Source organism: Babylonia areolata, chromosome 23 (genome assembly GCF_041734735.1).
Source record: "Babylonia areolata isolate BAREFJ2019XMU chromosome 23, ASM4173473v1, whole genome shotgun sequence".
Lineage (NCBI taxonomy): Eukaryota > Metazoa > Mollusca > Gastropoda > Neogastropoda > Buccinidae > Babylonia > Babylonia areolata.
The window spans coordinates 7,828,780-7,851,486 of NC_134898.1; the positions used below are offsets into that span (position 1 = coordinate 7,828,780).

The 22,707-nt window shown below is 47.7% G+C and overlaps 1 protein-coding gene across 1 annotated transcript in view; it reads left to right on the forward strand.

The window, feature by feature from the left end:
• LOC143298348 (uncharacterized) overlaps positions 1-22,707 on the forward strand; it is a 196,777-nt gene that overhangs the window by 42,001 nt on the left and 132,069 nt on the right. The window contains exons 4-5 of the mRNA XM_076611227.1: positions 637-766; positions 1,286-1,311. Coding sequence (XP_076467342.1) covers positions 637-766; positions 1,286-1,311 — 156 coding nt within the window. The remainder of the gene's footprint in view (positions 1-636; positions 767-1,285; positions 1,312-22,707) is intronic.

Genomic DNA, 22,707 nt, shown 5'->3' on the forward strand with positions numbered 1-22,707 from the left:
TGTTGCAACTTTTCTCTCGGGCTGCAGACTGTCGGCTTAGTGCTGTTTGCTTTGATGTTTACTGCGGGGACCCTAGCACGATCCTGTTTGCTGCTTGATTCTGCCGTTTTCGACAGCTACGCATAAACAAAATGATCGTGATCATGTTCCACCATTTAAAGATGGCCTTACGTTGCACGTTGTATTCTTGGGTTGAATATGCTGTGAGTTCAAATGGGAATACTGGGGCCACACAGTCGATTCTTATCCTGTTTAATGACGCGTCTCTGAGAATGCTGCTAAAAATTTCCTGACCAGCACTGGAGGATATTTATCTCTCGGGCCTTGTAGATGAAGCTCGGGTGCAGCTGTCAATGGGAGATTGTACTTGTTAAACAACATGAATGTAATACCACTTAAACGATGTGGAAGATTGGGCAGAAAAACAGATGATGATGACAGTGACACTAACCATAGCTAGGACAATGATGATACGTCAAGGGCAATGAAGACGACGATGACTATTTTCAGGAGGACTGTGATGTTTTGATAACAACGCCGAAGAAGAAGATGATTACATTGACGATGTGTTTTGGTCATCGCTGAAATAAGTGTAGTTGTAGCTGCCTGAACTAACACAGGCTACGGGGACTGCAGGTCCTCCACCATGCTGAAGAAAATCCCCATCCCCAAACGGCACCAGGATACATTCGGAGGATACGAGTACAACTTCACAGGGCAGAGGGGGGTCATGATGCACACTGACCGATACCAGGTGCGAAAACAGGTTAGTACCAGTATATTAGATTGCTGTACATCAGAGAGAGAGAGAGAGAGAGAGAGAGAGAGAGAATTTGAGAGAGAGAGGGAGGGGGGATAGAGGGGGGGGGGGGGGGAGAGTACTACTTGTCAAGTAAAAAAGACTTGAATGATGTTTGTACGTAACGGGGGTGGGGCATAAATGATGGAAAGTACATTGTTTTAAGACTGAACAGTGAATTTTTACATCATGACAATACTCTTGTGATATTATTGTATTATGAATATGCGAATGTGACGGGGCCGCTCTTTGTGTTGGATATTGTTTACTGGCGTGCACGCAAAGAGAGATAATGATATACATCTTTGTACAATATGTTGTTAGTTAATTTATTAAAGAAACTGGTAACGTCTTCATTTGTAATGATTTGTTTGAGAAGAATGAGATAATTGTTGTCTTTACACTTGAGAAACATATTTTTGTCACATGACGTGTGTGTGTGTGTAATGGAAAGAAACATATAATGTTCATTTCCTCTCATTGCAGTATGAGGTACTCAAGACCCTTGAGGGGTACGTATCCTGCGGTTTAGTTTTCTTCTAGAATATTTCTTTAATTAAGTTCTTTCCCTGTACTTGGGGTGCTTCACATGATCTAAATTATTCATTATAATTTCATAATGCACGTTTTGATATTCGCAGTAGCCTATACTTCAAGCAGAAATAAAGGAAATGGGCAGACATGCCAGACAGACAGTCAAATACAAAGGCGAAAACAACCACGCAAACAAATAAACTCCACACATAAATGCACACAACATCTTGTCGATCATGAGATCTGTTTCTGGGTCATCACACAGTTTGCTTAATTTGAATGGTAAATGTCTGAGAAGAAGTGCACATGTACTGGAAATACAACAGTCGGTTCTGCTGTAAAACTCTTTTATCATTCCATTTCCCTTGTTATCACACATATTTTCCATACGTTGTAATTAAAGTTAGTTGCATTGGACGTTATCAACCACTTTATCAAGTTCAGTTTTGACTTTCGTTGATCTATTTCGGCTTGAAGTGTTTTTGTTTATATCAAACACTCATTGCAGTAAACAAATTCCAAACAGATACACATATTTTATTCCACACAATTATAATGCCTCTGACCATTTCCCACCCTGTAATTATGTCCCTAACCACGTCCCACCCTGTGATAATGTCACTGACCATGTCCCACCCCGTACTAATGTCCCTGACCATTTCCCAACCTGTACTAATGTCCCTGACCACGTCCCACCCTGTTATGATGTCATTGACCATGTCCCACCCTGTACTAATGTCCCTGACTACGTTCCGCCATGTACTATCCCAGACTATGTCCCAACCTGTACTAATGTCTCTGACCACGTTCCACCCCGTACTAATGTCTCTGACTACGTTCCACCCTGTTCTAATGTCTCTGACCACGTTCCATCCCGTCCGTATGTCCCTGACTACGTTCCGCCATGTTACAATGTCCCTGACTATGTTAAACCCTGTACTAATGTCCCTGACTACGTACCATCCTGTACTAATGTCCCTGACTACGTTCCACCCTGTACTAATGTCCCTGACTACGTTCTACCCTGTACTGTCCCTGACCACGTTCCGCTCTGTACTGTCCCTGACCACGTTCCACCCTGTACTGATGTCCCTGACTATTCCACCCTGTATTAATGTCACTGACCCTGTTCCACACTGCACTAATGTCCCTGACCTCGCTCCACCCTGTACTGATGTCCCTGACCTCGTTCCACCCTGTACTAATATCCCTTACCACTTTCCACCTTATACTAATGTCCCTGTCCACGTTCCACATTGTATTAATGATCCCTGACCACGTTCCACCCTGTACTGATGTCCCTGACCACGTTCCACCCTGTACTGATGTCTCTGACCACGTCCCATTCTGTACTAATGTCCCTGACAACGTTCCGCCCTGTACTGTACCTGACCTCTTTCCACCCTGTGTGGTGGTTCGTCCGTCGGGATCGACGAGGACCCATCTAGTCATCCTGGGGGTGGGAGGGTTGGGCTCTGTGGGTGCGCAGATGACTGGTCAGGCCAATTTGCGCCCGGAAGGTTCTGACGCAGTGTGGACAGGGGATGGTGGCGGCTGTCAGGGACTTGCTGGCCCTGCTTTTCCTGGCCTGTCTGTGTTGCTCTGCTGCAGTGATTCTGTTGGCCTCACAGGATTTGGCGCCTTTGTGGACAGCTGAACGCCACTTTGGTCTGTCCATTGCATTCAGCTTCCTTGTGTCGTGGCTGATGTTGAAGGCCTTCAGAGAAGCTTTCAGAGTGTCTTTGAAGCGCTTCTTTTGGCCTCCATGGGAGCGCTTGCCACTTTGGTCTGTCCATTGTATTCAGCTCCCATGTGTCGTGGCTGATGTTGAAGGCCTTCAGAGAAGCTTTCAGAGTGTCTTTGAAGCGCTTCTTTTGGCCTCCATGGGAGCGCTTGCCATGTTGGAGTTCGCCGTACAGCAGTTTCTTGGGGAGCTGGTGGTCTGGCATGCGAACTACATGGCCTGCCCAGCGCAGCTGGGCCTGCATCAAGATGGTGTAGATACTGGGCAAGTTTGCACGAGTGAGCACCTCTGTGTCAGGGATCTTCTCTTGTCACTTTATGCCGGGAAGTTTTCTGAGGCTGGTGGTGTGGAAGTGGTTCAGCTTTTTGGCGTGGCGTTTGTAGGCCGTCCATGATTCACATCCGTAGAGCAGTGTGGTGAGAACTATGGCCTTGTATACTTTGAGCTTCGTCTCCAGGGTGATGGCTCTCCTGTTCCAAACGTTCTTTTGGAGTCTGCTGAAGGCAGCGCTGGCTTTGGCGAGTCTGGCATTCACCTCGTCGTCGATGACAACTGTGCGAGAGAGTGTACTGCCCAGGTATGTGAACTTGTCCACCGCGTTCAGTCGTTGCCCGTTGATGAAGATGTTTGGTTCAACGTAAGGCTTTCCTGGAGCTGGCTGTTGCATCACCACAGTCTTCTTTGTGCTGATTGTGAGGCCAAAGTTGTCACAGGCAGCAGAGAACTTGTTGACGCTGTGTTGCATGTCAGCTTCGGAGGCAGCGTTGAGAGCACAGTCATCAGCAAACAGGAAGTTGTTGACGATTTCTGTCCTCACCTTGGTTTTTGCTTGCAGCCTCCTGAGGTTGAAGAGTGAGCCATCTGTGTGGTACCTGATGCCAATGCCTACGTCAGCGTCTCTGAAGGCATCTGTCAGCATGGCTGAAAACATGAGACTGAACAGGGTGGGGGCAAGAACACACCCTTGCTTGAGTCCGTTGGAGACAGGGAATGGTTCTGAAGTCTCTCCGTTGTCTTGGACTCGGGCCAGCATCCCATCGTGTAGTTGCCGTATGATGGTGATGAACTTTCTGGGACATCCGTACTTCGCCATGACTCTCTGCTAACAGTGTCGAAGGCCTTGGTCAGATCGACATAGGTGGAGAAAGGTCGGCGTTCTGTTCCTGACACTTCTCCTGGAGCTGCCTGGCAGCAAACACCAAGTCGATAGTCCCGCGTTCTTTCCGGAAGCCACACTGGCTCTCTGGTAGGAGACCTTGCTCAAGGTGCGCTATGAGACAGTTGAGTAGCACTCTGGCCAGAGTCTTGCCTGCAACGGACAGCAGAGATATTCCACGATGGTTGTCACAGGCCTGACTATTTCCTTTGCGCTTGTACAGGTGTATGATGGAAGCGTCTTTGAAGTCCTGTGGAACTGCCTCATGCTGCCAGATGAGCTGGACCAGCTGATGAAGCTTCTGAGTCAGCGCCATACCACCTTCTTTGTAGACCTCAGATGGAATGGAGTCTGAGCCAGGGGCTTTGCCATTGGATAGCAGACGGATAGCTTTCTGGGTCTCCTCCAAAGTTGGAATGGCATCCAACGACTCACTGACTGGCACATGGGGGAGTCGATCGATGGCTTCATCGTTGATGGTGGAAGGGCGGTTCAGTACGCTGTCAAAGTGTTCAGCCCATCTCTCAAGGATCCCGTCCTTGTCAGTGATCAGGGTAGAACCATCAGCAATGAGGAGCGGAGCAGATCCGGAGGTGGTGGGAACGTAGACTTCTTTCAGGCTGTTATAGAAGTTCTTCATGTGGTTCCTGTCTGCAAAGCCCTGGATCTCATCAGCTTTGTTGCTCAACCAGGAATCCTGCATCTGCCGCAGCTTCAGCTGGATGGTGCTGCATGCAGTCTTCAGTATGTCTTTCTTTGACTGTGACTTGGGATCTTCAATGTGGGCTCTGTAGGATTAGCGTTTGTCTTCTAGCAGCTGCTTGATCTCAGTGCAGTTCTCATCAAACCAGTCTTTGTGCTTCCAGGCAGAAGGCCCCAGGCACTCCATGGCAGTGTTGTACACCGTCTCATGCAGTGCGCCCCATGCTGCCTCCACATTCTGGTTGTCCAGCACGGTGGACTCAAGGCGTTCCTCCAGGGTGTCAGCAAAGCTCTGCTTGATGTTGCCTAGCTCCAGCTTGTTGACATTCAGGCGTTTGGGTGCTTTCATGCCCTGAGGCCGTCTCTTGGGCTGGATGCGGAGGTTGAGTTTGGAGACGATAAGGCGGTGGTCTGTCCAGCACTCGGCGCCGCACATGGCCCTCGTGACTCGTACGCCCTGCCTGTCCCTCTTCCTGACGATGACAAAGTCGATGAGATGCCAATGCCCAGAGCGAGGATGCATCCATGACGTCCTTTTACGGGTAGGGAGGCAGAAGACAGTGATTTGTGATAAGAAGGTCATGCTCAGCACATGTCTGGAGAAGTAGTTGACCATTGCTGTTACAGTTACCAACCCCATGCTTCCCAATCACGCCTTCCCAGGAGGTGCTGTCACAGCCAACTCTCGCGTTAAAGTCACCAAGAATGATGAGCTTGTCAGCGTTGGGAACAGTGGTGATGACAGCATTCAGAGCCTCATAGAACTTGTCCTTGATCTCATCCGGATTGGTCATGGTGGGCGCGTAGGCGCTGACAGTGGTGGTAAACTTCTTCCCGTTGCATGAAGGGAGTTTCATCGTCATCCGGCGATCGTTCACTCCTTTCAGGGGGGGCCAGCCAGCTTGCCAACAATGGTTGTCTTCACTGCAAAGCCAACTCCAGCCTCATGTCTCTCTTCAGGTCCGCGACCACTCCAAAAGAAGGTATAGCCTGCGCCACGCTCACAGAGTTCGCCTTCTGCCAGTCTGGTCTCACTTAAGGCAGCGATGTCGATGTTGTACCTGGCTAGTTCACTCACAATGAGTGCTGTGCGTCTCTGTGGTCTGTCTGAGTCGCCTCTGTCCAGAAGCGTACGCACGTTCCATGTGGCAATGGTCAATGGGGTGCTCCTTGTTTTCTTCTTTCTTTCCTTTGTGTGTCGACCGCTTGAGTAGGGTCCCCGTCAGCCGCGGTATGCTGACTAGGGTGGTGTGGAGCAGGCAATGTTTAGGGCACCTTTTCTAGCCCCTTCCTCATGCCATGGAGGTGAGCAGTGCTGTCCTGAAGAAGGCTGCTCAGTCGCTCAGCGGGCTGCCGATCTCCACCGCTGCTCCAGTTGGTGAAAAACGACCCTATGGCCTGAGCCGCCTGTGTGCAGGTCCGCGGCTACGACTGCCAGGGTACCCACACCTGTCACTTCGTCGCTCGCCTGTCGCCACAGGGCTTGGGGAAAATGATGGTATGGGATGAAGGATGACTGATGACTTGCGCGATGACTTTGTTTTTAGTGAGGAGGAGTTGCGCACCGTCGACCTCACTCTCTTGTCCGAGACCGTCTGTATCCAGTGGCAAGACAAGGTCAAGACGACTGGAGATGGAAACAGATGCAGTGGATGACCAGGATGTCCTGTGTGCCTCATCCTGCCCTCAGCACTCCACAGCGCTCTGCTGCAACCACCTTCCTCTCCGTTGAACCATGAAGGTTTCTTCCGCAGAGTCCGCCGGATCCAGTCTTCACATGCTTGGGTAGACAAGCCCTAACTCACCGAGGGTTTGAGACCTGTCGGCTACCCTCACCTAGTTTAGCCAGCCTGTCAAAGCCGTTGCCTGGGGGTTGGGGGTTGGGGGTTGGGCGCTGCCGCATGCTAGCAGCTTCTAGGACCCATAGGTGAGAGCTGGGTGCTGGTGGGGACCAATAGAGGACAAACCACTCCCGGAAGAGCGTGACAAACCCCCCATCTAGAGGTACTACCCCTCCTGTGCACCCCCTAACCCCCAGCACCCTGTACTGATGTCTCTGACCACGTTCCACCCTGTACTGTACCTGACCACATTCCACCCTGTACTAATATCCCTGAACACGTTCCACCTTGTACTGTACCTGACCACGTTCTGCATACTAATGTCCCTGACCACGTTCCACTCTGTACTGTACCTGACCACGTTCTGCGTACAAATGTCCCTGACCATGTTCCACCTTGTATTAATGTCCCTGACCACTTTCCACCCTGTACTGATGTCCCTGACTACGTTCCATCCTGTACTGTCCCTGACAACGTTCCATCCTGTACTGTCACTGACCACGTTATACCCTGTACTAATATCCCTAACGATGTTCCACCCTGTACTGTCTCTGAGCGCATTCCACCCTATACTAATGTCCCTGACCACGTTCCAACCTGTACTGTCCCTGACCATGTTCCACCCTGTACTAACGTACCAGAGCACGTTCCATCCCGTACTGTCCCTGACCACCTTCCACCCTGCACTAATGTACCTGACCACTTTCTACCCTGCACTAATGTCCCTGGCCACGTTCCACCCTGTACTGTCCCTGACGACGTTCCACTCTGCACGTTCTGCCCTGCACTAATGTCTCTGAACAAGTTCCACCCTGTACTTATGTCCCTGACCACGTTCCACCCTGTACTAATGTCCCTGACTACTTTCCACCCTGTACTAATGTCACTGGCTACGTTCCGTCCTGTACTAATGTCCCTGACTACATTCCACCCTGTACTAATATACCTGACCATGTTCCACCCTGTACAAATGTCCATGACCACGTTCCACCCCGTACTAATGTCCCTGAATACGTTCCACCCTGTATTAATATCCCTGACCACATCCCACCCTGTACTGATGTCCCTGACCATGTTCCACCCTGCACTGGTGTCACTGACCACGTTCCACCCTGTACTAATGTCCCTGACCACGTTCCACCCTGTACTGTATCTGACCACGTTCCACACTGTACGAATGTCACTGACCACGTTCCACCCTGGTTTAATATCCCTGACCATGTTCCACACTGGTTTAATATCCCTGACCACGTTCCACCCTGTACTGTATGTGACCACGTTCCACACTGTACTAATGTCACTGACCACGTTCCACCCTGTACTGATGTACGTGACCCCGTCCTATCCTGTACTAATTTCCATGACCTCGTTCCACCCTGTACTGTCGCTCACCTCTTTCCACCCTGTACTAATGTCCTGACCAGGTTCCAGCCTGTACTTATGTCCCTGACCACACCCCGTAGTGTACCTGACCACGGTCCACGTACTAATGTCCCTGAGCACGTTCTGCCCTGTATTAATGTCCCTGAACACGTTGCACCCTGTACTAATGTCCCTATCCACGATCCACCCTGTACTAATGTCCCTGACAACGTTCCACCCTATTCTTATGTCTTTGACTTCGTTCATTCCTGTACTAATGTCGCTGACTACGTTCCACCCTGTATTAATATCCCTGACCACGTTCGGCCCTGTATTAATATGCCTGACCTCGTTCCATCCTGTACTGATGTCCCTGACCACGTTCCACCCCTGTACTAATGTCTCTGACTACGTTCCATCCTGTACTTATGTACCTGACAACGTTCCACCCTGTACTGTCCCTGAGCATGTTCCGCCCTGTACTAATGTCCCTGACCACTTTCCACCCTGTACTAATGTTCTGACCTTGATCCATCCTGCACTGTCCCTGAGCATGTTCCGCCCTGTACTGTCCCTGACCACGTTCCACCCTGAAGTAATGTCCCTGACCATGGTCCATCCTGTACTGTCCCTGACCAGGTACAACCCTGTACTAATGTCCCTGACTACGTTTCATTCTGTATTAATGTCCCTGACCACGTTCCACCCTGTACTAATATCCCTGACGATGTTCTACCCTGTACTTTCCCTGAGCATGTTCCGCCCTGTACTAATGTCCCTGACCACGCTTCACACTGTCCTAATGACCCTGACCATGATCCATACTGTACTGTCCTTGACCACGTTCCACCCTGTACTGTCACTGACCACGTTCCACCCTGTACTGTCCTTGAGCATGTTCATCCCTGTACTAATGTCCCTGACCATGTTCCACCCTGAAGTAATGTCCCTGACCATATTTCATCGTGTACTGTCCCTGACCACGAACAACCCTGTACTAATGTCCCTGACTACGTTCCATTCTGTATTATTGTCCCTGACCACGTTCCACCCTGCACTAATGTACCTGACCACTTTCTACCCTGCACTAATGTCCATGACCACGTTCCACCCTGTACTGTCCCTGACGCGTGGCGGCACAAGGCAGCCCATTTAGTTTTGGCGCGAAGCGGAGGGGAGAGGGATGAACAGCGAGCGAGCGCAAGGTGATAGCCTGGACAGACAGGCAGGCAGTATATGGGGCAGCGCTCTGCCGCACCACTAACTTCGCGCTATTCTCAGCGGAGCGCATGTTACACGGGCAGTGTGTACAGCTGTGAACAGCTTCGCTGCTGCTGATAAACTGTCAGAAACAGGGTTATGTGCTTTTAAAAAATAATACTCTATGTCAAAATGCAACAAGAAGGGCGCTATGGGTGTGAATGGATGTGTGATTCTCTGACAAATTTAACGATACCAAACATGAGTAGGTTTAATTTCCAGGCAGTGTACAAGCGGTACAAAACTTAGCGAGCACACGAACATTCTGTTCGAACTGAGGAACACACACGAAACGTAGTTCAATTTCAACTCCGTGTTGTGTGTGTATGCCGTTTTACTTGGAGATAAAACTTATATCATGATATACATGCATGTCTCCACGATACAACTGGAAGGAAAATATAGCCGATACGTTACCTAGAGGTGGCAGACCGCCCCGGAATTAGTGTCAGTATTTAACGGTCAGCTCCACTGAGAACTGCTGCCAGCCACCTAAGTTTCACACTTCTCTCAACATCACGGGAAGAGAGACAGACAGACAGACATATATGCAGGGACAGACATACTGAGAAACAGAGGAACGTGTACGGAGAGAGAAAGGGGAGAGGCACAGAGAGAGAGAGAGAGAGAGAGAGAGAGAGAGAGACGCACAGAGAGACAGAGAGAGAGAGAGAGAGAGAGAGAGACGCACACAGAGAGGGGGAGAGAGATTTTCGCCGACTAGATGTTTTGCGTGTCAGTATGTGTGCTTTGCTTGCGACATGCATTTGGTCAGTCTAAAAGATACACCTTGACGATACCATGCTTTTAGTAAACAATCACAATGTAACGTACTGACATGCATTTGTAAGTTCTAAATAATAAAATACATTCCTACCTGAACTTATAAATCCGTATGAACTCCTTGTTTGTAGTTGGTAATCCACTCAGTTGAAGTGTGACACTGACTAAACTCAAACATTTTTTTTCTTTTCTTGTTTTTTCCTTACAATGTGTGTGTGCGGGAGGGAGGGATTCAGGGTGGAGAAAAGAACAGGGCTGAAAATTTCTTTATTCTTTACTTTTTGATTTGTGCCGTGATTCTCCTGCTTGGGGTACGACTTGCTGAAGCATGGGGGAGACAATAGTCATGTGCTCTTGCATGATGACACGTAGTTTGTCATCTTGTGACTGCATCCCTAATACTTTCTTTTGAGTGAATTGACGACTGCGTGTGTTGCCTCCCCACCTTGTTCCCCGTGTAGTGCCAGGCCAAAACCGTGAGAATGAATGAATGGAATGCAGTGATTTTCTAGGATGTGTTGCTTGGGAATGATGCGTGTTTGTGGGAATTGTTGGCGGAAGAAAGACATGTACTGTTTGATGTCACTATCCAGTGTGTCAACGTCACTGTCTGTCAAGGGTCTTTGATGTGAGATGTTTATGTGAATGCGTGAGAACAGCGTGTTTAGTGTTTTAAACTTCTGGGAAATGTTCCTAGCTCTGAGGTTTATGTCCGCGTCTTGAATCAGTTCACCTGTTTTCTTGACTACACTGTCACTGATGTGTTCTATTGTTTCTGGCTTGAGATATTTGTGACAGTGGTTTCCAATGAATGATGCTCCGTGGTATGCCTGTCTGTGTATTTTATGCTGTTGAAGCACGGCATCTAAGTGTTGTGTGACAGGGCCAGCCAGGTGTGGCAGGTCGAGCTGTGTCTTGAGATATTCAATGTCTGCATCTTTTTCTTCTACTATATCTGCTAGCTCACGTTGCTGTTTTTGGAAATCACTGAGTGGTGTACTGTCTCCTTCAGGCTCGTTAAATACAATCCTAGTTTCTAGCAATCTCTTTTCTTCTTCAGCACTTTGGAGCTGTCTCAGCTTGTCTACAAACTCAGAAAAGGCTGAGTCGCTGTCTAACTGTTTTCCCTGGCTGGCTATTGACTCTCCTATCTTTTTGTCAAGAGAATGGCACTCCCCCTCCAGCAGGTCATGGTGTTTTTTGACCACTCCCAGAAGAATGTGCAGGTATGGGGGAGCCACTTGGCTAAGTTCTATGTCAACAATAGGCTCCCTGACTACATTGTTGTGCAGGCTGGCGATTTTCTGCATGGATTGTTTGTATTTGCTGTAGTCTGACTTGATGCCCTGTAATGTGCACTGTGTGATGTTGCCTTCATTGCAGTGAGGTGGATTTTGTGTTTGTGATTTAGATGCTGTGCAGTATAAACATGGGTGTGTCCCCTGAGCACCTGACAGTCCATACAGTTTGAGGAGAAAGTCATAGTCCCCAAACAAGGTCACTTTGACTCTCTTGTTTCGCCATGTCATTGACTGCAGAGCAGCTAGCTGTTCTTTGTAGGGTTCTAAGATTCTTCTCAAATTGTCTGGACTGTCCTTGCAGTCTACAATGGCCAGAAGACACGTGTTGTGTTTTGAGTTGGGGTTGGTGAGATTTGCAATTTGAAGCATGAGTTTGAATGTCCCCCTCCATGGTCCCCTCCAATTTTTACCCATATCTCATCCTGCGGTATTCTATCATCATGCCATGTCAACTTGTTTTCTCTGTCGTACTGCTCTAATAAGTTTTCTACCGTCTTTGGAATGTCTTTGATTTTTCCTACTGTTGTTTCCTCCTCTGTTTGTCTCCCCTCTTTATCAACAAAGATGAGTTTTGTCTTTTGTATTTCTACCTCCCCAAACATTGCTTCTTTCTGCACCTCCCTCTCCTTCCTTTCCCCTTCATGTTCCACACCAATACTGGCATAAAACCTCTTTTGTATCCTGTGTTGTGCCCAGCTTAACCCCATGGCAGCTCTCAGTGCAGACCCTTGTTTTTTGGTCACTTTCACTGGGCCACATCCAGCAGCTTGCAGTATCTGTTGTCTGTGGCTCTGAGCTGATCTTTTGATTTCTGACCCCTGCTGTTTTACTATGGCTTCTTTACTGTTCCCTGAGATGTGCTTTCTAATTTTTTGCATGATTTGAGACCGTTTTTTCTTCAGAGGAGATGATGCTATGGCAGATGATTTACGGGGTTGTGTGACTTTTTTCAACACTATTGGCTGACCTCCAGTTTTGCATCTGACTGTTGATTTGTCTCCTGACTTAAACATTTTCCTACGTGTTAGTTGTGTGTATAACTTTTCTTCTTCTTCAGTGAGAGATTTATTGAGATCCCCATCCTCTGAGTCAACATACACCGTCTTACGTTTCAATTGTGCGATGGGTGATTTAGCTGCGTCAGTGACAGGTGTTTTGGGTGTGATTGGAGATGTGTTTGTGTACAGCATTCTGGTCTTTTTGACTGGTGTTGATGTGGACTGACAAAATGACGTTGACACACTGTCGTTGGTATCTAAGCAGAGGTCAGACGGATCAAAACTGTCATCCGTGCATTTTTTTACGGGTGCTGATCGTCTTTTTTTTCGGACGGCCAGGCTGGATGCATGTCTATGTTCCCTCAGCTCTATGTTCCCTCAGCTCTATGTTCCCTCAGCTCTTTGTTCCCTCAGCTCTATGTTCCCTCAAGTCAAGTTACATGCTATGTCATGTCATGTCATAATGCCATGTCATATCATGCCAGGTGCCATGACATATGCCATGCCATATTACATGACGTAAATATCTCTTGACTTGAGGGAACATAGAGCTGAGGGAACATAGAGCTAATTCTCCTAACAAACCGCTCCATGTTCCCTCAGCTCTATGTTCCCTCAATTCAAGTTACATGATGACCAGAGGTCAACTAATGGTCAGAGTGACCAGTGGTCAAGCAATGGTCAGTGTGACAGTGTTCAAGCAATGGTCAGAATGATCATTGGTCAAGCAATGGTCGGAGTGACCAGTGGTCAAGCAATGGTCAGAATGACCTGTGGTCAAGCAATGGTTAAACTGACCAGTGGTCAAGCGTGAGTTTATAATGAAAATGACGTGAGAGAGAGAGAGAGAGAGAGAGAGAGAGAGAGAGAGAAGCAAACGGATGGACAGACATACATACAGAAATACAGGCAGGAAAAAAAGACAGACAAATAGAGGAGTATGGGAATCCAATTACACGCAGTGAGACATAACTACAATGTCACGCAAGTCTTGCAGTTTTAAGCGAGACAGCGCATTTAAATCAAATGTTTGTCCTTCCCATTGACTTCCAGAATGAGTAAAGCAAGAAATAATAGCAAGAAATAATAATTGTCATTTGCACATAAGCACATTATCAAAAATCAAATGAAGTAACAAAATAAAATAATTGATATAAAAAGTAACTTTTCAGTACGATCCCCGAGTTGTTTTCCAGTGGAAGCATATGAAAGCATATGAAAAGTCCCATCATCTGAAAGTTTACAGAGGATGCATCACGCAGTGGCTGACCGCCCGCCAGTATGCGTCAACATCTCTTTCGCCATTGTTGTACTGAGCTTTCAACCTGACAAGTCGCTGCTCAAGGATCCTCCACTTCCGCCGACGCCTTGGGGGAGCGTCCCCCCTCGCAGCCCTCGCGATGGTCGCTTCGGCAGTGGTTTGGCTGTCCTTCAAATGGCGGATGAACAGCCAAAGGGTGGGGTGCCTGATCTGCACCGCAGCATTGAGCGTGCGGTGGAACGCTGGAAACAGAACATAGACACTTATAAACATTGAAGAGCAATTTAAAAACATCAACGCTTGAAAAAAGCAAACACATTATATCTGTATTTATGCAATAGAGGAATGACAGGCACAAAAAACTCGGCAGTTTTACACAGAGCTCAAACTGACCTTTGCTTGAACACTAGGCAAAACTGTAACAATCCGACTGCAAGTGCCTCTGATAATAATAAAGAAACAAACCACAGAAAATAGAGACACTTTTTTGATTTAAACCAACACAAAACAAAGTGATTGTTCGACTAAATTCTTCGTCAGGTGACAAATACACAAACAAAAGTGAAATAGTTTAGAAAGACAGGTGAGGAAAGTATGGACTCCCTGTTATGTTTCTTTGTCCAGAAAAAAAACTTACGGTTTTTTTTTCAGAAAAAATAACTTATGTTTTTCTTTTTTCAGAAAATAACTCTGAGCTCTTAAATAAAAATATTAACAATAAAAAACAACAACACCCAAACCACGTGTCTGTCTTCAGTCCCCTCAATATATATATATATATTCTTAGTAGTGTGTTTGTGTGTGTGCGTTTATATGTATGTGTGTGTGTGTGTTTGTAAGAGAGACAGAGACAGAGAGACATACATTCAACGTGGTTGTTTGTTCTTTGATCCATATCACGATGAAATACGTTCCACACAACGAGCGCCATGACCTTCTTTATGGTTTGTGCAAAACGGTCATCGGCTTGGTATGGTCCAGCTAGACCCAAGTGCTGGATGCGCCTCCAGAGAGACTGATTGAAATGGTAGTAGTACCCTCCGATATTGGCCTCAGGGAATTCCGTTTCTATTGCAGTCTTGAGCGCTTGCTCAAAGTCACATATCACTTGCTCTGGGCGGAAGCGGTGATGGCTCACACGTCTCACTGCTGTTTTAACTGCTTGGAAAACCTGGCGGTAATGTCCAACCGTTTTCTGCTCCATTAAAACATGGATCAGAGGAAGAACAAATCCATGGGTCTTCCCAAAAATTGTAAACACCTGTTCGTAGGGACGAGGGCAGCTTCTGAAGGTTCCGTCCATGTAAACCGTAGAACAACGTTGTAAAACAGTTAAATTTTCGTCAGTTGCGAAAACAAGAACTCCCCAATGATTATCGGCGTGTAACAAGAACCTCTCGTCAGTCCAGGTTTGTTCCCACGCTCCTTGAATCTGGACAGCATCCACTGTTCTCGGAATGGCTGGCAAAGATGCTGCCCGAGCTCTTTGCATGGAAGACCTGACGCTCTCGAAGGGGGGCAACTCGGGTCTGTCTCCACCGCCCTGGGCTTGTCTGCGTAGTCAAACGACTTCAGCATTGTAGGTCCGGTGACATGGCCGTGTAGAGTCTTCAAGACACTGCTCAACCAAACGTGCCCGCATTCTGGATCTGTTGATCATAGCTGAATCATCGGGGTGGTTATGATCCTGAAACTCCAGAACGAAAATGCGTGGGTTCTCTTCTGCCACATCAAAGATATTGGTTTTGACCTTAGCACGGCAGCGTTGTCTCCAACAGCGCCAATGGATGTTGTCCCCCCTTGTTTGGTGCCTGTGGTACCGAAAGTTCCTGTATGCTAGTAACATTCCTCCTCTGTCTCCTTGTATCAAAAAAGCCATGGTCAGCAGACAAGCGAACTACAGTTTGCAGGGGTTTTAACAGGGATGTGGGTGCGGTGACGTATAACCAAGACCGAGATCCGAAGAAAAGATCTTACAGCCGCCGTCACAATTGTGTTGTATCCAATTTAAACGAGAAACAATTACTGGAAGATAAACGATCCTTGTCACCGTCTGCCTCTCTACCCGTCAGACAGTTAACTCTTTCAGTACTGAGAACAACCGTTCAGTACGGGGAAGGGACGCGATCACGCTTTTCACTTTCACTTTCAAAATTCTGACTGGATCAATGACTCAGTATGTTCGAAACTAAGTGTTCCTAGCTTGTGCTGTGGCTTTTTACAGTTGAAGGGAAGCAACTGCGTTTGAGGCCAAATATGACTGTAGTCGCTTGACCACTGGTCAGATTGACCATATAGCTTGACCACTGGTCAGTTAGACCATTGCTTGACCACTGGTCAGTCTGACCACTGCTTTACCACTGGTCACTTGACATGACATGACATGTTACTTGACTTGAGGGAACATAGAGCTGAGGGAACATAGAGCCGAGGGAACATAGAGCTGAGGGAACATAGAGCTGACCCCGCCAGGCTGACTTTTTGAGTGATGAAAAGAGCATGTTTTGCACTGATCCAAAGATAGATCTGGATCGAAAGTTGTCCAGATTTCTGACATTCTGTCAATGTCAAGTGAAACATTTTCATTTCCAGTTTTGAACTGGGAATTTCCATGTGTATGTTTCATTTTTATCTTCTTTTTTTTGTAGCACTTGATACAAATGCATGTGGGATGTTTGCCCTCTTCATCATTCGAAACATCTAGACCGAAAAAACGAAACAGTTCAGAAGAATACTTGGCACAAAGTCTTGCATTCAACCCCTTATCTTTATCTCTTCTGAGAACCCGCTCACCACATACACGACACATATAATCCAAACATCTCAAGTGTTCACTGAAGGTGTGTTGCCCAGTCCGCAATGCTGCCACTACCGCACCAGATTCCATTTTTGTCGGCACTCACACACACACACACACTTAGGTCAAATAACTGGATGTAACACAAAAACTCGGACTACTAGTATCTGGTAAATCACACAACACACTTAAAGTTCACATTCACTGGAATCATGTACACAAAAATGACAGCAAACAAAAACCAGTGTGCACGAATATGATGAAATGAAAATCACTTAAACAATACACCTTTCTCTGCTGGAAACATAGGCACAAAGAGCGCGGCGCGCGCTCCCCTTCCCCCCCCCCTCCCATCCCAGTGGAATCTAGGTCAGCAGCCGTGCTCCTGACCACTCACTGAACTCTGGAACTAAATAGCTCTGCCGGAAGTTAAGTGGCACAGCCGTGGACGACGTTCCACTCTGTACTGTCCCTGAGCACGTTCCACCCTGTACTAATGTCCGTGACCACATTCCGCCCTATACTTTCCCTGACCACGACCCACACTGTACTGTCCGTGACCACGTTCAACCCTGTACTTATGTACCTGACAACGTTTCACCCTGTACTTATGTACCTGACAACGTTTCACCCTGTACTGTCCCTGAGCATGTTCCGCCCTGTACTAATGTCCCTGACCACGTTTAACCCTGTACTACTACTACTACTAATAATAATGGATACTTATATAGCACACTGTCCAGAAATCTGCTCTGGGTGCTTTACAAAAACGCTTTCGTTAACATAAAACATTATATCTGTGTTACATACACACACCAAATGTGACTACACACACACACACACTCACTCACACACACACACACACACACACACACACACACACACACACACACACACACACACACACACGCACACACTGCATACATACATTTTAACATACATGTGTATCTAACAGCTACTCTAACACATACGCACACATAGGCAGGCACAAACTTACATAAACACACGCACACACAATACACATTCATATACATGCATGTAGTTATGTACACATACATATGTATACACACATAGTCAAGCACAGCTAACGAAAAGGAAGTGGACCTGCCACAATTGAACTTATTGCTGAGGGAAAACGTGAGTTTTGAGACGAGATTTAAAAGATGCGAGGGAATCAGAATGACGGAGGTTATCAGGGAGCTTGTTCCACGTCTTTGGCGATTGAAAAGAAAACGATCTGTGTCCATAGGTCTTACTTCTGACGTGAGGTATCCTGAGAAGTCGAGTATCAGAGGAAGAACGGAGCTGGCGAGACGGGGTATAGATATGGATGAGTTCAGAAAGATACTTGGGACCAGATCCGTTGACTGCAGAAAAGGTCAGAGTAGATAGCTTATAGTCTATTCGATCAGAAACAGGCAACCAGTGGAGAGACTGAAGGAGAGGAGAAACATGGTCAAATTTAGAAGCTCTGCAAATGACTCTGGCAGCGTTATTCTGAATTCGTTGGAGTCTGTCTAACAGATATTTGGGAAGGCCGGCCAAAAGAGAGTTGCAGTAATCCAATCTTGAGAGAACCAGAGAGCATACAAGTGTCTTGGTTGCATCGGTTGAGAGATAGTGGCGGATAGAGCTGATTCTACGCAGTTCCAAATAGACAACTTTACAGATATTCGAAATGTGCTGTTGGAAGGAAAGAGACTGGTCCAGGATTACACCAAGACTGCGAACAGAGGGAGAAAGTAAAACAGGTGTGCTATTGATCAGAACAGAGTCAGGAAAGGAAGTATGTTGACGAAACTTCTTTGGACAGGTTATCATAAATTCAGTCTTATCATCATTTAATTGCAGCTTGTTGAGAGTCATCCAGTCCTTTAGGCCAGCAATGCACTCCTGTGTTTGAGTCACCGGTGCATCAAATTCAGCTATGGAAGCCAACTGATAAAGTTGTGTGTCATCAGCAAAGCTCTCATGCAACATCGCATGATGACTGATGACATCCGACACAGGAGCCGCATACAGCACGAAAAGAACAGGACCTAGGACAGACCCTTGTGGGACACCATATTTCAAGGCAGATACTCGACCAGTCTCTTTCCTTCCAACAGCACATTTCGAGTATCTACCATTTACACACACTTTCTGTGTACGATCTGACAGGTAAGACGTGATCCATGCTAGTGCAGTGTCACGAATACCAAAGGAAGTTTTAAGTCTGTTCAAGAGGATAGAGTGGTCGATAGTGTCAAAAGCTGCTGACAAATCTAAGAGAGCGAGAACAGATATCTTATCCTCGTCAAATCCCGAAAGCAAATCATTCACTATTCTAAGAAGGGCTGTTTCGCAACTATGACCACGTCTTTTAGCTGATTGGTGGGAATTAAGTAAACCATTTTGTTCCAGATGAGCTAAGAGCTGAGACAATATGATCTTTTCTAGCAGTTTTGATAAAAATGACAGATTAGAGACAGGTCGATAATTTTTCAAACAATTATGATCCAAAGATGGTTTCTTGATGAGTGGACGTACAACAGCAGATTTGAAGCTTTCAGGGAAACAACCAGACAGTAAGGAAGAATTGATGACATGAGTAATATGTGGCAGTAGAACATCAATACATTCAACCAACAAAGAAGACGGGACAGGGTCAAGCTCACAGGATTTCGGACAAGCGCTCAGACTACAATGTCACTGACCATGATCCATCCTGTACTTTCCCCGAGCATGTTCCGCCCTGTACTGTCCCTGACTACGTTCCACCCTGAAGTAATGTCCCTGACCATGTTCCATCCTGTACTGTCCCTGACAACGTACAACCCTGTACTAATGTCCCTGACTACGTTCCATTCTGTATTATTGTCCCTGACGACGTTCAACCCTGTACTAATATCCCTGACAATGTTCCACCCTGTACTGTCCCTGAGCATGTTCCGCATTGTACTAAAGTCCCTGACCACGTTCCACCCAACACTAATGTTCTGACCATGAACCATCCTGCACTGTCCTTGACCACGTTCCACCCTGTACTGTCCCTGATCACGTTCCACCATGTACTGATGTCCCTGACCACAGTCCACCCATACTGTCACTGACCACGATTCACATTGCACTGTATACCTGATCACGTTCCACCCTGTACTGTACCTGACCACGTTCTGCGTACTAATGTCCCTGGCCATCATGTTCTACCTTGCATTAATGTCCCTTACCACGTTCCACCCTGTACTAATGTCCGTGACCACATTCCGCCCTATACTTTCCCTAACCACGACCCACACTGTACTGTCCGTGACCACGTTCAACCCTGTACTTATGTACCTGACAACGTCCCTGAATACGTTCCACCCTGTACTGTCTCTAAGCACGTTCCAACCTGTAGTAATGCCCTGACGACGTTCCACCCTGTACTATCCTTGACCACGTTCCACCCTGTACTAATGTCCATGATCACATTCCGCCCTATACTGTCCCTGACCACGTTCCACCCTATACTGTCCCTGACTACATTCCACCCTATACTGTACCTGACCACGTTCCGCGAACTAATGTCGCTGATCACGTTCCACCCTGGTCTAATATCCCTGACCACGTTCCACCCAGTACTAATATCCCTGACCACGTTCCACCCTGTCTTGTACCTGACCACAACCCACCCTGTACTAATGTCCCTGACTACGTTCCACCCTGTGCCAATGTCACTGACCACGTTCCACCCTGAACTAATATCCCTGACAACGTTCCACCCTGTACTACTATCCCTGACGATGTTCCACTCTGTAATGTCTCTGAGCACGTTCCGCCCTCCACTAATGTCCCTGACCACGATCCACCCTGTACTGATGTCCGTGACCACGTTCCACCCTGTAGTAATGTCCCTGACCATGTTCCACCCTGTACTGTCCCTGACCACGTTCCACCCTGTACTGTCCCTGACCACATTCAAACCTGTAGTAATATACCTGACTACGTTCCATCCCGTACTGTACCTGACCACGATCCAATCTGTACTGCCCCTGACCACGTTCCACCCTGTACTAATGTACCTGACTACGTTCCATCCCGTACTGTCCCTGACCACGTTCCACCCTGTACTGTCCCTGACCACGTTCCACCCTGTACTGTCCCTGACCACGTTCCACCCTGTACTAATGTACCTGACCACGTTCCACCCTGCACTAATGGCCCGGACCACGTTCCACCCTGTACTGTCCCTGACCATGTTCCACGCTGTACTTATGTACCTGACAGCGTTCCACCCTGTACTGTACCTGACCACGTTCCGCGTACTAATATCCCTGAACACGTTCCACCATGTAGTGATGTCCCTGATCACGTTCCATCCTGTACTAATGTCCTTGACCACGTTCCACCCTGTACTAATATACCTGACCACGTTCCACCCTGTACTGTCCCTGAGCATGTTCCACCCTGTACTAATGTCCCTGACGACGTTCCACCCTGTACTAATGAGCCTGACCATGTTCCATCCTGTACCGTCCCTGACCACGTACAGCCCTGTACTAATGTCCCTGACCACGTTCCACTCTGTATTAATGTCCTTGACCACGTTCCACCCTGTGCTGATATCCCTGACGATGTTCCACCCTGTACTGTCCCTGAGCATGTTCCGCCTTGTACTAATGTGCCTGACTATGATCATTCCTGTACTCCCCCTGCCCACGTTCCACCTGCACTGTCCCTGACAGCTGTCCACCCTGTACTGTTCCTGACCACGTTCCACCCTGCACTGTCCCTGACAGCTGTCCACCCTGTACTGTTCCTGACCACGTTCCACCCTGTACTAATGTCCTTGACCATATTCCGCCCTGTACTGTCCCTGACCACAATCCACACTGTACTGTACCTGACCACGTTCCACCCTGTACTTATGGCCATGACCACGTTCCGCATACTAATGAACCTGACCATCATGTTCTACCTTGTATTAATATCCGCTACCACGTTCCACCCTGTATTAATCTCCCTGAATGCGTTCCACACTGTACTAATATCCCTGACGATGTTCCACCCTGTACTGTCTTTGAGCACGTTCCGCCCTGTATTAATGTCCCGGAACACGTTCCACCCTGTACTGATGTCCTTGACCACGTTCCACCCTAAACTAATGTACCTGGCTACGTTCCATCCTGTACTAATGTCCCTGACCACGTTCCGCCCTGTACTAATGTCCCTGACCACGTTCCACCCTGTACTGTACCTGACCACGTTCCACCCTGTACTGTCCTTGACCACGATCCTCCCTGTACTAATATTCCCTGTACTAATATTTCCCTGATCACGATCCACCCTGGTCTAATAACCCTGACCACGTTCCACCCAGTACTAATATTCCTGACGATGTTCCACTTTGTACTGTACCTGAACAGATTCCAACTGTACTAATGTCCCTGACTACTTTCCACCCTGTGCTAATATCCCTGGCGATGTTCCACCTTGTACTGTCTCTGAGCACGTTCCGCCCTCTACTAATGTCCCTGGCCACGTTCCATCCTGTACTACTGTCCTTGATCATGTTCCGCCCTGTAATAATGTACTTGAGCACGATCCGGCCTTTACTAATGTCCCTGACCACGTTCCACCATGTAGTAATGTCCCTGACCATGTTCCACCATCTACTGTCCTTGAGCATGTTCCGCCCTGTACTACTGTCCCTGACCACGTTCCACCCTGTAATAATGCGCTGAACATGTTCCACCCTGTACAGTCCCTGACCACGTTCCACCCTGTACTGTCCCTGACCACGTTCCACCCAGTACTAATATCCCTGACGACGTTCCACTCTGTACTGTACCTGACCACGTTCCATCCTGTACTGTACCTAACCACGTTCCACCCTGTACTGTCCCTGACCACGTTCCACCCTGTACTGTCCCTGACCACGTTCCACCCAGTACTAATATCCCTGACGACGTTCCACTCTGTACAGTCCCTGACCACGTTCCACCCAGTACTAATATCCCTGACGACGTTCCACCCTGTACTGTCCCTGACCACGTTCCACCCTGTACTGTCCCTGACCACGTTCCACCCAGTACTAATATCCCTGACGACGTTCCACTCTGTACTGTACCTAACCACGTTCCACCCAGTACTAATGTCCCTGACCACGTTCTATCCTGTATTGTACCTAACCACGTTCCACCCAGTA